This window comes from Cardiocondyla obscurior, linkage group LG22 (assembly GCF_019399895.1).
Source record: "Cardiocondyla obscurior isolate alpha-2009 linkage group LG22, Cobs3.1, whole genome shotgun sequence".
Classification (NCBI taxonomy): Eukaryota; Metazoa; Arthropoda; class Insecta; order Hymenoptera; family Formicidae; genus Cardiocondyla; species Cardiocondyla obscurior.
The window spans coordinates 3965245-3976429 of NC_091885.1; the positions used below are offsets into that span (position 1 = coordinate 3965245).

General features: G+C 34.3%; 3 protein-coding genes across 4 annotated transcripts in view; all 3 read right to left on the reverse strand.

Annotated features, from left to right (window-relative positions):
- LOC139110970 (adenylate cyclase type 10-like) overlaps positions 1 to 1048 on the reverse strand; it is a 5980-nt gene extending 4932 nt beyond the window's left edge. The window contains exons 1-3 of the mRNA XM_070670973.1: positions 818 to 1048; positions 649 to 733; positions 13 to 106 (exon numbers count right to left, since the gene is read on the reverse strand). Of these exons, the coding sequence (XP_070527074.1) occupies positions 13 to 106; positions 649 to 733; positions 818 to 965 (327 nt within the window). The 5' untranslated portion in view covers positions 966 to 1048. The remainder of the gene's footprint in view (positions 1 to 12; positions 107 to 648; positions 734 to 817) is intronic.
- On the reverse strand, positions 913 to 4701 carry LOC139110958 (adenylate cyclase type 10-like). 2 transcript variants are annotated; one of them, XM_070670955.1, is made up of 9 exons: positions 4469 to 4701; positions 4227 to 4379; positions 2986 to 3215; positions 2679 to 2874; positions 2396 to 2596; positions 2100 to 2291; positions 1787 to 2022; positions 1611 to 1698; positions 913 to 1001 (listed from the first exon to the last, which is right to left on the reverse strand). In XM_070670955.1, exons 1-9 carry the CDS (start codon positions 4602 to 4604, stop codon positions 991 to 993), a joined length of 1443 nt encoding a protein of 480 aa, XP_070527056.1. In that variant the 5' UTR covers positions 4605 to 4701; the 3' UTR covers positions 913 to 990. The 2 variants fall into 2 exon arrangements, with proteins under 2 accessions (XP_070527056.1, XP_070527055.1); XM_070670954.1 differs by lacking the exon at positions 913 to 1001 and having other exon boundaries at positions 1397 to 1698.
- LOC139110954 (adenylate cyclase type 10-like) lies at positions 4696 to 10595 on the reverse strand. Its single transcript, XM_070670941.1, has 14 exons — positions 9963 to 10595; positions 9039 to 9222; positions 8278 to 8489; positions 7919 to 8117; positions 7698 to 7777; positions 7459 to 7595; positions 7038 to 7252; positions 6705 to 6811; positions 6461 to 6585; positions 6079 to 6214; positions 5787 to 5930; positions 5484 to 5690; positions 5105 to 5379; positions 4696 to 5036 (listed from the first exon to the last, which is right to left on the reverse strand). The coding sequence occupies exons 2-14, from the start codon at positions 9166 to 9168 to the stop codon at positions 4736 to 4738; spliced, it is 2268 nt and encodes a 755-aa protein (XP_070527042.1). The 5' UTR covers positions 9169 to 9222; positions 9963 to 10595; the 3' UTR covers positions 4696 to 4735.
- Positions 10596 to 11185: the final 590 nt, after the last annotated feature.

Genomic DNA, 11185 nt, shown 5'->3' on the forward strand with positions numbered 1-11185 from the left:
GTGTAAAATTACCTTGCTGCAAGTAAGAAGTTGAGAAAACTTATACCAGGCGATGTCTTTCGTGTATTTTTCTGTGTTATACGGAAAATTATTTACCGTATGTCTCCTAGTACAAAAAAATTATCTATATATTTTGGTATCAATTAAGATGTAACCTAATCTAACAGTTTAAATAATAGTTATTCAGTCAAGTAAAATATCAAGTTAAAAAAGAATGCAGTTTAAAGTGATTGATGAATTTTTAGGAAGCGTACAGTAAGTAGCTTTTGTACACTAAAATAAAAAGCAGATAAAACATTTGCTGCGAGAACGGTGGCTAGCGTACGTGACTCCTTACTTCTTGATCCCCTCTCCCCGCGGCCCCCGAGGACGGGAGAAGTAGTGGGGCGCGTTCTCTCCCACATCAGTCCTCAATCCTGTACTCACTCAGTCCTCGGTAGCCGACGTCCCACGGTATGTTTACGCGCGCGCTAGGCAAGACTCGACGCACACCACCACGCAGAGGTCACGTACGCTAGCCGCCTTCGCCATAGAAAAGCCACACGTGCCTTCCAGTGTACAATAGCTGCTGCTTAAGATAGAAAAGTAATGAGAGTGTAGTTGTGATTTATGACGGAGAATTGAGATAGAAGGTAAATGAATACTTACATTCTAAGCTGATATATCCGTAAATTTGTCAATAAGTGACAAAGACTTTGTGGATCGCGGCATATAGAAAATTTCGATTTTTTAGCTGCAATAATATTTATGACAAAATAAAATGCGCAATGTAAAAATGATAATACTTAAACTGTTTTATAATTGCAATGTAATTTACCGATAATTTTCTTGTAATATGAATAAGATGTATCATATGATTCCAACACTATTCCTGCATCCAACATGAGATCTAATGAAAGAGCGTAATACCACGTTTTGGCTGATAAATCCACGTCTTCGTCCGCCAAAAAGTACAGCTCTTGCATTAAATCGACAGCTTCACTGACACGTTTAGTCCATAGCTAAATCGATAAAAAAATATTATACGAATAGCAATAAAATAACATTTATCTTAAATAATTTCAAATCTAAGATCCCTTAAAAATAAAATTTTAAATAAAATAAAATATTAATATTAAACAATATTAAAATACACGTTAAAAATTAATTTGCTTTCTTTTCAGCTTTGAATTTATGTATTGCAAAAAATTAATACGAATAGCAGAATTTAGCAAACAAAATTAATTTTAAATACCATTATTTGAACTAAAGAGGGCATAATGGTCAGCATAAGTTCATTAAGATGTAATACTTCAGATATTTTCAGGACTTTTATACCCATATCTATCGCTTCTTCCAATTCACCTTTTAATACTCTTTATTTTTTTTATCACAAAAGTAAATTAATTAATTTTCGAACCACACAAATTTAATTTTCTACGTAAAACTTAAAACAATATACCTATTTTGATAAAGTGTTAAATAAATATTTGCCACCATGACAATTTCCTCGGAATCGTTCCAACTAGTTTTTGTCTCCATTACTGTTATCATTGATTTTTCGATACGTCGTATTAGTTTAACATTTCTCATGCAATAAAAAACTCGCAATGTTGCAAGATATATCTCACCCTTCTCTTGAAAACTGTTGGCGTTTAAAAATACGAGTTTGAATCCTCTCAAGGCATACGACTGGGCCGCTTTCAGTTTATTATTCAACTGTAAAAAAAATCGTATAAATTGTAACATATTTGTCACTTTCCATTATTTTAATTTTTAAAATTTAAATTAATAAATCGTTATGTACCATGAATACCACGCAAAGACGTCTAAGGTAAGATCCCAGCTCGTATCTTTCCACGATAAGTCGCCTAGATTCCTCATCGGCCATATGGAGAGGAGACTCTTGCACTTTACAAAACATCTGTACTACGTACGAATAAATACCCTTTTCTAATCTGGGCTGGGCACCTCGCAGCTTCACCGCCGAGAGATAATACTTTTTAGCTCGATCATAATTTCCAAGAGCAATGTGGGCATCACCTGAGTAATTTGTATAATATACATGACAAATAGTATTACACTTTTTTAAAAAGTTTTCTTCGTGAAATTTTACACACCCATTAAAGCTAAGATAATTCCTCTATTCGTGACATTATCTTTTGCATTCTCGTCGATCACTTCGTTCGCTTCCAGAATTATACTTTTTTCAGCAGCGATCGTAAGCAGCTTGAGGGCGTAAAGAGGCTGCGCGATCTGGATCACTCCGGCGCTGTACTCGATAAAGAACTTTAATGCCTTTCCAGTTTCTCCTAAAACAGAAATAATTAACAAAGTCAGCTAATAATTAGAATTTGATTTGACAATGTTAATGTGCATGTAAATAAATGAATAAAAATTAAATATCTTAGTTTACCACTATTTTCAATGTGCTGCTGCAGTATCCAGAAAAGTTGGCTGATGATGTTGTCACATTGACAGTTGCGGTAATCTATATGGCTGAACTTCTCCAGGTAACATGGACGAAAAAAATCTTCTGTTTCTGGAGAAATGCTCGCGGATCGGCGTCGGAATCTCGACGATTGATGTATCGTTTCATTTTCTTCATATCTCGGAACTAATGTAAATACGCGATATTTAAATTTAACTAAACAGTTTCGAGGTAATTTAAGATAATTAAACACGCTTGGTAACTTTACCTTCATCATCTTCGTTATCAAAGTTCGTAGGCATAATGGACACTCTGTGAAAAGTAGAATTTTCTTTCTTCGCCACATTAATTGTCTTTGCCGAAAGAAAATTTGGTTTCGAAACGGCCCATTTGCCTTCGACAACCGTACGACGACGAGTTATCGAGACTCTGGGTGATTGTAACATATTTTTCATGTCGTTTTTCTAAAAAAGAAATTATTTTTTTTTATCAAAATAATAATTAAACTTTAACTTACGTAGATCTTGAAAAAATATTTTGATTTAAACTAAATTATAAATTATACTTGTAATTACCTTAAACTCTTTAAGTACATCCTCGCTGAGAATTCTCAAAAAACGATAATTACCGCAAGAATCACATTTTCGAGCGTCCAAACTATATATTTTCGCCGCTCTTGTGTGATGCTCGTGCTTTTTTTCACTCGTTTGAATATTGTACACCATCTTCCAGAAAAAATCTACTCTGAATTCTAGCATTTTACAGTAAGCATAAAGAGGCGGGACGTAACGGCTAAGAATATCATCTAAAAAATCGTACAGTCAATATTACTGCAAATCCTTTTCTTCATAATTTTGTCCAATCTTAAAAAAGTCGTATGAAACTAAATTAAATTCGTTCTCACCACTTTTCTGCGATGCCGATTAGTTCGCTTCTTGCCGCGTTAGTTGACTCCCAACGCTGTCTCGATTCGTCGGTGACGAAGGTGAATGATTAATTCCGATTCGGGCCCAAACGTTCGAGAAGTAACGAGATTAACAGGAGTTTAGAATAACCAAGAAATTGGTCGACGTCGGGAACTGTGCCGCGATAAAATTCGAAAGCACATTCACTGGCGACTGAGTTTAACGGCCCATCCACGAGAGGTCAAGATTAAACGCGAGACAACCGAACGAATAACTTTATCGCGAAGTAGCGCATCCGTTCCGTACAAAGTAAACGTCGATCTGTAAACGAGTTCGTTAAAATAATTTTAAATGCAAGTATGAGGTAGTTGGAACCACTGCATCCTCTAAACTCCTCCCACACACCGGCCCGTCAGCGCCATCTCCGATCAACAGCGGCGACTTAAAGTTGCATATTACCCGATAATAAAAATCTGTTTTACCATTTCTATTACCATCGTAACATGCAACTCGAACTTCGCTGTCGATCAAGAATTGCACCGACGACGAGCGGGAATTATGCCCAGACTTCAACCACCTCGTAGCTCGTTCTAATTTCCCGTTACTTTTCAAGCGTCTTGACCCGAATCGGAATTAATCATTCACCCTCGCCACCGGCAAATCGAGGTAGCGATGGGAGTCAACCGACGCGGCACGAAATGAGCGAAGCGAAAGAAATAGCGGCATCGCGGAAAAGCAATTACAATTAGGATATAATGGCATTTTTTTATCTCTTTTTTTTTTTAATATAAAGTAATATATTAAATCCCGATATGCACAGAAAGAAATCAAGCGACTAAAATAATGTTCTATTCGATAATTAATATTAGTTTCGTAAAATAATTCGAATACTTTGACAAAACTAAACTAACGTGAGTGATGACAGCTGCAAGAGAGCAAGTGGTGCATATCGGAAAACGTTTGCCGCTTCTTGTCTATGCAGAAAATGAGATCTTCGGTATAGAAATCCCGTCGCTGCAGCGACGCGCATTCCAGTATCCGCATTCGAATCATCTCCGAAACGGCTGTAGAGTTATGCGAAGTTTATCTGACCCAGCGTGCAATTCGATTATAAATAATAAGATGCCCGAGAGCTGCTTATCATCGTGCTTACTTTTAATAGTGTGTAGCGGAATTGAATTCACCATCACTTTCTCTATCACGCTCCGTTTAAACACTTTGCCCAGCGTGGCGGCGCACTTGATAAAGTCTTGCTCGTAAAAATTCATTTTGTCGTAGATCTTGCCCATCAGTTCTAAACTAAGATAATTCGCAATAATGTAATTATTTCGTACAACAGCAAAAGAATGTTTAATATATTGCAAAGTATTATCTCGATTATTTATTCTACTTAGGTCTAAAAAAAAAAATTTTTTATATTTCAAAATAAAACATATTTGCCTGTCATGTCGCGATCCTTGTCGGTAATCGTATCATAATTTTCGTTCGTGATACAAATATCCACGAGACTCATCTGTGTCCAAGGCAAAGGCGGCGGTAATTCCTCCGGTGTCAAATCAATCGGTATTTTCGTCACCAGCGTGTTATTCGGAAAAACTAGATCGTGTTCCGTTGCTTCACTGGGCGATATCTTAATGAAATCTAGACCGTTACTTTGAAGAATTAGCATCAGAAGTGTCTCGCACCATCCGATATGACCGTCTTTACGCTTTAGCAGATATCTAACAGAAATCATGTTGCATGATGAAAATATGATGCGACTTCGTGTTAAACAAACGATGGTATATACCTGTTCAATTTTTTGGGTATAGCACGAACATTCAGAAATTGGCACGCAAACGCCGGGAGTAGATTTACGTTTAGACCGAGAAGTAAATGCTTCATTAGCCTTTTATCTTTATAAAACTCTGCTTCTACTTGAGATAAATCTTCCCGAGATTCCGATTTCAATATCGTCATCGCCACGACGACGTCATAGTTATCGAGTGCCAATGACAAAAATTGCCAGGACTCGTAGTCCATGTATTGAACGTCATCGAGTAAAATGCAGATTTTAGTCTTCAGCTGTAAGCAATAAATAAGTGTCAGTTTACAATGATTTTAGAATAATGGCACAATGCCTTTGCTAAAATAAAATGTGCTATTTAATAATTCAGATAAGACATTACCTGCGTTAATATTAACTCGAAGATGTCGAGGGTTTTTGTGTGACGTTCTTGATCAGTGTCTAAGCAGTAAGCGTTAGAAAGAGGAAAACGAACTCTCATCAGAACATTCAGGTAACAGTAATTTTCGAACGCGAGTATGTCGCTTAATTTATTATGTAACGTTTTTTCACGATCCTCGACCGTCTCGCAATCTTCAGCGTCAAGTATCTGTAACAAACTATTCTTTTAGCTTAACTAATTATTAAAAAATCAGTTTTTATTAAAAAGAAAACTTATAGAATTAAAAAGATTAATATGTTATACCTGCATAATAATGTGATATATAACTGAATAAGCCTTCTCCGCGTAAGTTACGTGAAGAGAAAGTTTAATTGGTTTTATTTGTTTGTTGCTAACGCATGTCACGAAAGCATCTAAAAGTCTGGATTTTCCTGATCTCTCGATTCCCTAAGCGTATAATTAAACAGTTTTGTAAAGTACGAAATAATTACAATTAAAACGAACGGTAGTATTACATTTGTTAAATAAATTATTTCAATTGTGATATAATAGATAATGCAAACGCCTCTTTGGTTTTAAAAGTTTAAAATCAAACCTTGATTAACAATCCTGAATATTTTCGATCTAGTATTCCGATCTCGTTTAAGATATCGTCAAAATATTCCAATTCGTACAGTCTACCCAAAATAGGATAGCAATAGTCTAAAGTTGTATCTAAATTTTTCTTTACCCTATTCAAATATTAAAAAACGCAATTTATGTATTTCATTACCTTCATAATATACAATTTTTATTTTTACTTTATAATTTAATAATTTAGTTTTAATTTATTTTTTAATAAATATATAAAAATTCACAGATAAAAATAAAGTAAATGCAAATAACTAGTTTCTACTACATTAACGTAATATTTTTAATAATTGCTATTATTTACCAAATATTACGCATTGTTTAAGATAATGCTTAAAAATGTTTACCATAATTCTCCAAGATATTCGTAGATGTGATGTTTCTCTAATCGCTGCAACGTTTTCACCCCTCGAGAGCGAAATTTACTTTTACTAATATGACTGTGCAACACGGTATCGTAGTCACAGGAAACCTGAAATTATTATACAATATTCGACTCAATTTAACAGACCAATAATTATTTTTAATAAACAAACTAATCTTAAAACCGAATTTCTGAGATTTAAGACATCCTAATACTATGCTAATTACTTTATCATAGGAAATATCCATTATTCTTATAGCTTTGTTAACGGGCGGTCCAACAACTGCGTAATATTTTCTAGCAGTAGACCCAATCACACCGCAATAAGCTATTCCTAAATATAAATTGACAAAACAATATTTAGCAACTAATGCCGTAATATTGAAATCATATCATAAATTTGTATTAATCTAATAATATGTAATATAAAATATAAAATCGTAATATAAGTCCGTTGAAGCGTATAATATTAATATTATTGTTAAATTCAGTCCAAGAAAAGATTCAAAAAAAGATATTAATTTATCTAACACAAAGAAATAATTCTGTTTGTTTCCCACCTGTGGACATGCCGATAAAGGCGCTTTGAATACCAGCGACAGTTTTTACTGATCGTAATATATCTGTTGCGCATATAATTCCGTTTTTACAAGCTTCATCGGCTGAAAACTGAACTTCACTAGTATATCCAGGTAAGCCAAATACAATAAAGAAAAAGATGTTCTTCTCATACAAATTTATCCCGTTGATACAGCCCCCGCACGGTGTAACTATGCTAAACAAATATTAAAGTAATTAATTTTTATATTTTATTTCTAAACTAAGATTATTTAATAAATATAAATATATTATAGAAATAAAATTAAACTGATAATCATAAAAAAAAAATTTTACACAATGTTATTTTAATTATTTATAAAATAGCAATAATAATCTTTTTATTAATATTAATTTATTATTAATAAAGTCGGGAGATAGTACCTATGCAAAAGTAGGAAACATTTGTCGGCTAAAAAAATTAATTCGTTATTCGAATGCTTATTGGGAACGATATCAATGAATATTATTGTAATTCGTCTAATCTCCGCCAAGAAATTTAGTGATTCAGCCTTTTCAATCTATAAAAAGTAAAACATATTTTACAAAGAATTTTGACAAGATGCGATACTCGTAAATTCTCCAATTTCATTAAAGATAAAATAAATTACAATAAACGATACCTGCTGCATTACCGGCTTTATCAAATAGCTTTTTATTTGAGCACTGAAATTTGGATTTGTCGCTGATATTGCAGAAATCGCTGAAAGAAATATTTTTTATAAAAAATCTGTTGCATAAAAATAGTATAATTTAACTTCTACAAATAAAATTAATTATTCTTTCACAATAATAAAAAATAAGAGATGTAGAAGTGAGTTCACATATTATTGATTTATTTTACCTGTAAAAGCTATGTCTTTTTTATTATCGACTTGAGTTCCAGAATATAATTCCCCATTAATAGATATCAAGTGTATTCTGTAAGATGGCAATGGTTTAACAGCTTGTCCGTTTATTTCATAATTTGTAGCGATACAGTCATTAGACGTCGACGTCGTATGTGCTGATCTTGCGTTCGACTGCTTCAACACTTTTACTATCTAAATAAAGTAAAAATAAATTTATAAATTAAAATATTTCTGTATTACTGCTTTAAAACTAAGACGTTTCGAATTAAACACAAATTAAACGTGGACGTAGCTAAGTAAGCCACATTAAAGTTATTTAACAAATAATTATATAATTGACGTGTCATCATACCTTTACATTGTACGAATCCTTAATTACGTATTCGTAATGACTTGGCGTACAATGCTGCCATGCGCTCAGTGACAGTACCAAGTCATTCGGTAGAGAAACTCTTTTCGCGCTTTTCAATTCTTCGACCGGCAGACCGAATATCACAAAATGCCGAGCCTCTTTGCTGCCTATCACGGAAAATGTTACATCCCCGGCCGAGATGGCTACGTTTGCTGTTAATTAAATTTCACAATTACCATATAAAATGACATTTAAAAATCCATCTCGCGCATAAAGTAAATTACAAATAAACGTTTAGTTTTCTTATTTTAAATTTATATAATAATACTTTTTATAAATGTAATTGTATTTTAATATTTGTCTCTACTTTCTCTTTTTTATTATTTCTTGTACAAAACTTAAATGTTCTTTTACACATGTCAAAGTACTTTTTAAAACATTGCTGACGTTCCTTAGAACTGCTATAGAATTTTGTATATTCATAGCACATACAATTGCACTATGCACGACGTCAAATATGAACTTGTCATTGTATACTTTCCATACTGCCAGTAACCCTTCAGCTATATTTTTAACAAGACATTTTATTTTAGTAAAATCTCATTTAATAAAATTAAATTTAAATATTTCTTGGCAAATAAAAATGTTTCATAACAGCTGTAATTGTCATTAAATATCCAAATACCAAAATCATTATTTGGCAAGAAATATTTTAAATATCTTTAAATCTATCAATGCTTTTTATGTCAACGTTTTCTTACCGGAAAATTTTAATATGTCTCCGTCGCTGCTATATATTTCGCGAGCTGCGATGTCGATGTAATCGTTTAACTTTCTGCTGAAGCCCAAACTTCCTCCGTTCTTGTCGTGAATATATTTTTTAAACAGCATCGATAAGCCTGGTGTTGTATCAAATAATTTTTTATTTTTCTATTTACATTTAATCTGTAAAAAGAAATTAGAAGCCTGTACAAGTTCAGAAAGTTAACCTGAGATATTTAACATCATCAAAACAGCCTGGAAGCTTTGCAGGTTTTTCTTAGACAAATCTGTTGCGTATATTATTTCGTCAGGAACGAAAGTCGCCATGCGGCATATTTGTGCATTTACGTCACGCGAATCTAATGCCTGAGTAAAATTCTAATTAAGATTGACACACGCCAAGCATATGAATTTAATAAATCGGAAATCAAATATTTTTATACAATCAAAAACAAAAATTACAATAATGTAATAAGGTAAAGAAAGGGGGGACAACGAGAATTAGAATATATAACCTGTTTTACTGTCAAATTATGCTTTTTAAAAATCGGGCCAAAGAAATCGGGCGTCCAAGCTGCGGTGCTTTCTTCATTTATCGGATTTCGTGACATTGTTCAATTAACAATCGAAATATTATCCTGATGACAAGAATATATTTCCCTTTAATAATAAGACTGAAACTTAATCAGGGTATCTTCACTTTATTTAACACTACTGAACTTGTCTTTAAATACTTGAAATATTTCGAAACAAATGCAAGAAAGAAAATTAATAATAATAAAGAAAGTTATCAAGTTATTGCATTTTTACATTGCGTATTTTACAACGAGCGAGATATTCAATTATTCAATACCATTGCAAACTATGACGCGAACTCTCTGTATCAAATCTACTTATACATTTTTATATCGCGGGTGACTAACCTTAAAAAAAAACTAATCCCACGGTGAGACGTTGACAATGATCAATCTGATTTCGAACTACGACGTGAGTTATCCTTATCGTTCATAATATATTTTTATATTACTAGCGATTCACCTTAAAGCGACAGGTAGCATAATGAAATGTATCTATCCCGGCTTCTTTTTCACTCTGGCACCTGTCTATTTATCTTGACAAATTGCGAATCATGATATGACCGTTGTTCCTTAATCTTCTTACAGTTTCTGCATACGAGATATAGGAGAGGACAGTGATAGCGGTGAGGCAAGCAAGGTGGGCAGGCAGTCCTTACAAGGACTACGCGACTTGCAAACAACAAGAGATGTTCACGCCACCCGAGTTGATCTCAAACTGCGATGCTTGGCGTAAAAAATGGCTTGTTTATATACAAATCCGTCACGGCAACCAGTGCACCAATCATAGCTATGAATTGGTAATGACACTGCATTGGCTGTGTCTCCTCAAAAAATGCAAAAGATTGACTCAATCAAATTCGCGATATATATGCATCCGTAACAGATTCGTGATACATTAATTTAACATTTAATTAATTTTTTACATAATATTTAACGTACACTTTCTTTCTTAACGCGTTCCATTTCGTTATAGAGATGTAATTTAATAAAATAAAATCGCGAGCTCGAATGCGCATGCGCGCCGTTGCGACTAGTTGCGCACGGACGGTCGGCCAACCATTCCCCCCCGGACTCCCGACCAGGCAGCATCGATGCAAGAGCAAGTCTCCTTACTCTCCTACTTACCGGAGGTTTTCTGCAATCTCGGCCAACGGCAGTGCCATCGCAGTGCAAAATCAGCTTCTTCTATCCATACTCTGCTTGCGGAGAGTGCACGAAATAAACTTTCCTTCCCGTAATGTAAGTTTGTACGCAAGTTATATTCGCGTCTCTCCGTGCCTTTCGCGTAACCGCGGAGTGATCGATTCGGACTTACGTCGATCTAGATCCAAGTGGGCTGTTGGACGATTAATTGTATTGCCGCCGATATCGTTTCCGCCACGGAACTCTATACGTAACGCGTAGGGCGGAGAACGTAGTTAGAAGTGAAGCTGGCGACTCGCGCGGTTCACGTCGTTGCAGCTCGCGCGCGGCGTTCATGTCGTTATTGTGCACGCAATGGCTGCCGAATACACAGCTTGCGCCGCCAGCCGGTTATCGACACGCACTAAAAAATAATTTGCTCATCT